At 41.4% G+C, this 3,134-nt stretch overlaps 1 protein-coding gene across 1 annotated transcript; it reads left to right on the top strand.

Moving 5' to 3' along the window:
- The first annotated feature begins 244 nt into the window (after positions 1 to 244).
- Positions 245 to 1,775, top strand: LOC308306592 (glucose-6-phosphate isomerase-like). The gene is made up of 4 exons (XM_080751631.1): positions 245 to 315; positions 500 to 758; positions 1,450 to 1,579; positions 1,705 to 1,775. The coding sequence occupies exons 1-2, from the start codon at positions 283 to 285 to the stop codon at positions 707 to 709; spliced, it is 243 nt and encodes an 80-aa protein (XP_080607757.1). The 5' UTR covers positions 245 to 282; the 3' UTR covers positions 710 to 758; positions 1,450 to 1,579; positions 1,705 to 1,775.
- The last annotated feature ends 1,359 nt before the right edge of the window (positions 1,776 to 3,134 follow it).

Genomic DNA, 3,134 nt, shown 5'->3' with positions numbered 1-3,134 from the left:
CAGGGCAACCTTCATCACAATTAAGGTACCCCCCCAGTGACCCAACAACGGTTCTCATAGTTTTTAATCATTATTTGCAAAAGATATCTGACCATTTTGAATGTGAGAACATGTACTGTACCTCTGTCTGCTTTATTCATCTGTTGTAATCCAGTGCCCGTGGGCAACTGAACAAACTGTAAGCATCTCTTTCTAAATGGTTCAAATTAATAGTCTGTCCTGACTCTGTCTTTGGTTGTTCAGATCCTGGTGGCCAACTTTCTGGCCCAGACAGAAGCGCTGATGACCTCAGACGAGGCCATGAAAGAGCTGGAGGTTAGTGTTTCTGCTGTTGGGAAGTCATTCCTAACAGGGTCCTATTCGGGTTAGAGTAGGGTTAGGGTGGGCCTTGGGAACATGGATATGCTCTGTGTCATCTCCTCACTCTGTACCTTCTGCCCATTGTGTCACCACTGTAAAAATAAGTTGTATGTTTTTTCTTTCCCTAATTCCACCTCAGGACAATCATTTCCCTAACACGCCTCTGGAAAAGAATCTTCCAGTGCTTCTGGCTGTGCTGGGAGTCTGGTACATCAACTTCTTCCAGGCCGAGACCCACACCATGCTGCCCTACGACCAGTATATGCATCGCTTTGCTGCTGACTTCCAGCAGGTCAGTCACACAGAGACTGAAACGCTGAACAAAAGGATTGAGAGGCAGAGGGACTGAAAGATGGAAGACAGGAGCTGGGGTCTAACATCTGTTGGTACAACAGGTGGTAAGTACAGGCCAGTCTATGACAACAGTACTATGACATCATATTGATGATCATGTTATTCCATATATAGGGATCTGAGGCTTTCTTTTTGTCTGCTGATCCGACTGACCTTCTTGGTGCATCACTCCGCTCACCAGGATAGTTTCCATATAGGGTTCCATATAGGTTAACTCATTTTCAACTGCCTGATCAACAATTCAACTTTTTTATAAAAAGTTTTTTTTTAGATAATCTTTGCGGAAAAAAACATTTTGTTTGTTTATTAAGGTAACTCCACTAAACAGACTTCTTCAGAGTCTTTCAGACAGGCAGTATGGCTTATAGTTGACATCTCAGTTAATCTAACCAATTATTAGTGTGTGTGTGTGTGTGTGTGTGTGTGTGTGTGTGTGTGTGTGTGTGTGTGTGTGTGTGTGTGTGTGTGTGTGTGTGTGTGTGTGTGTGTGTGTGTGTGTGTGTGTGTGTGTGCATACTGTATACATGCAATATACTGTACACAGTGTGTTTTGTGTGAGTGCACAAGTAGCATCTGTATCTAAAGTTCAGAGTCAAGACACAAAGTTTTACTGTAAGTGTTAGGCCCCCTGCAGCATTGACCTGGTTGAAATCAGGAAAGCCTGGTTGCTATCAGGATGGCAGAGATGGAGAAGCTGCATTGCGTCTGATTGTGATCGTTGCTTGTGGTCCACAGGGTGACATGGAATCTAACAGGAAGTATATCAGCAAAAGTGGAACCCATGTCCCATACCACACTGGACCGATCGTCTGGGGAGAGCCAGGGACCAATGGACAGCATGCCTTCTATCAGCTCATTCATCAAGGTACTGTGATATTAACACACACTGTCTTCTACTCTGATGCATTATATTAAAAAAATATTTTTGTTCAACATTTGAAATGTGTTTTTTGGGTTGGTTGACTAAGTTGTTGTCTTCCCTTCCCATAGGGTCGAGCTAGGCAAGCAGCTGACCAAGCAGATCAAACCTGAGCTCAAAGATGACTCTGAGGTCACGTCCCATGATTCCTCCTCCAACGGGCTTATAAACTTCCTGAAGAAAAACTTTGCCTGAATAACCTCCCTCTGCACTGAGCTTCAGTTTGTGATCCAACTCAATTGGCTGAATAATTTAAGTGTTGTCCTCCCATAAAGTTTTGCACACAGTTTAAGGACATTAATGAGAACTTAAGTTAACATGTTCACGGCCACGGAAGCCTGCGTTTTGTATTTTCTCCTATTTTGGTAGTTTATAGTAGAGCAGGTAAGCATTAGGGTTCTGTTGTAACTTTTATTTTGTGTTTAGGTTAGTGGTTTAAAACTCAAGGTTAGTATTAGTATGTTTTGATTGTTTCCCTGATTTGCTCCGTGTGTCTTTATGATTTTGTAGTATTTTCCAATTTCAAATAATGTAAATATCTTAAGTTATGAATAAAAACGGGCTTCACTCCCAATTCATGTTACATCCCCTTTTTCCCCTAGACGGGGACGTAACAATCGCCATTATGTTAATTTGAGTGTTGATGTACATTGTGAGACATGACTGTATATGTTGATGTGTATAACCTTTTAAAGGAAATCATATGGTTGCTTTTTGAAGGGAAGAAATACAATCTCCGATTAATAATGTGCAAATATTACTGTAGTTGAAGATATGCCCCACACGACTTAGTCAGCATTGAGTTGCAAAATAAATGTTCCATTTGTCACTTTATGCACTTGTATCGTCATGCTTTGGTTACATAACACATGCCATGTGATGGACAATTATTCATATCCCTCAAAGGTTAAAACAGTGTTGTTCAATAACAAACCCGTCTCTACAGATCTCTTGCATTTTTCAGCCATGTATCTCACTGGTTTCCATTTAAAAAAGAATGGTATAGCCTGTGTCTTAGCATCCTCCATTTTGCATGCACATTCCCAGTTCCCACTAGGTCAAGGAACAGATGCCACCCTTCTCACATTGGCCTGTTGACCCGCCACCAGCGGGTCAATTTTTGCAAAACATACACATGAAGCGTCCGATTGCCGCCCATGAACATGTGGTACCCTTTTCACTTTGGCCTATTAGAGTCACCACTAGGCAAAAAAAAACCTACTTGACCTGCCAGAGTCCTGTTCGGAAGAACACTGCTTCTAGTGTTTCTTTGATGTCTTCTTTGCTTTCCCTTGATGCCTTTTTGCTTTCCTGCTTTTTATGCCTTGGCCACTTTATCGCTGCTTGCAGCTATATTTACAGTTTATTATTAGTTAACATGTGGAAATAATATCAATATCACCCCTTACAATGGTAACATCCTAATGCTACTTATCAACTTACTTACATGTTTTTATGTTCATGTAATTTGCACTTACATCTCACAATTGCCACTGCAAAC

Source organism: Nannobrachium achirus (genome assembly GCF_963921795.1).
Source record: "Nannobrachium achirus genome assembly, chromosome: 21".
Classification (NCBI taxonomy): Eukaryota; Metazoa; Chordata; class Actinopteri; order Myctophiformes; family Myctophidae; genus Nannobrachium; species Nannobrachium achirus.
Note: the sequence above shows the minus strand (reverse complement) of the source record. Positions and strands in the feature narration are given on the sequence as shown.

Bases quoted from the DNA above. Each gene is read 5' to 3' on its own strand.
- LOC308306592 (XM_080751631.1), top strand. From the start codon at position 283: ATGACCTCAGACGAGGCCATGAAAGAGCTGGAG. The intron at 316-499 runs GTTAGTGTTTCT...ATTCCACCTCAG, and splicing joins AGGCCATGAAAGAGCTGGAG to GACAATCATTTCCCTAACAC.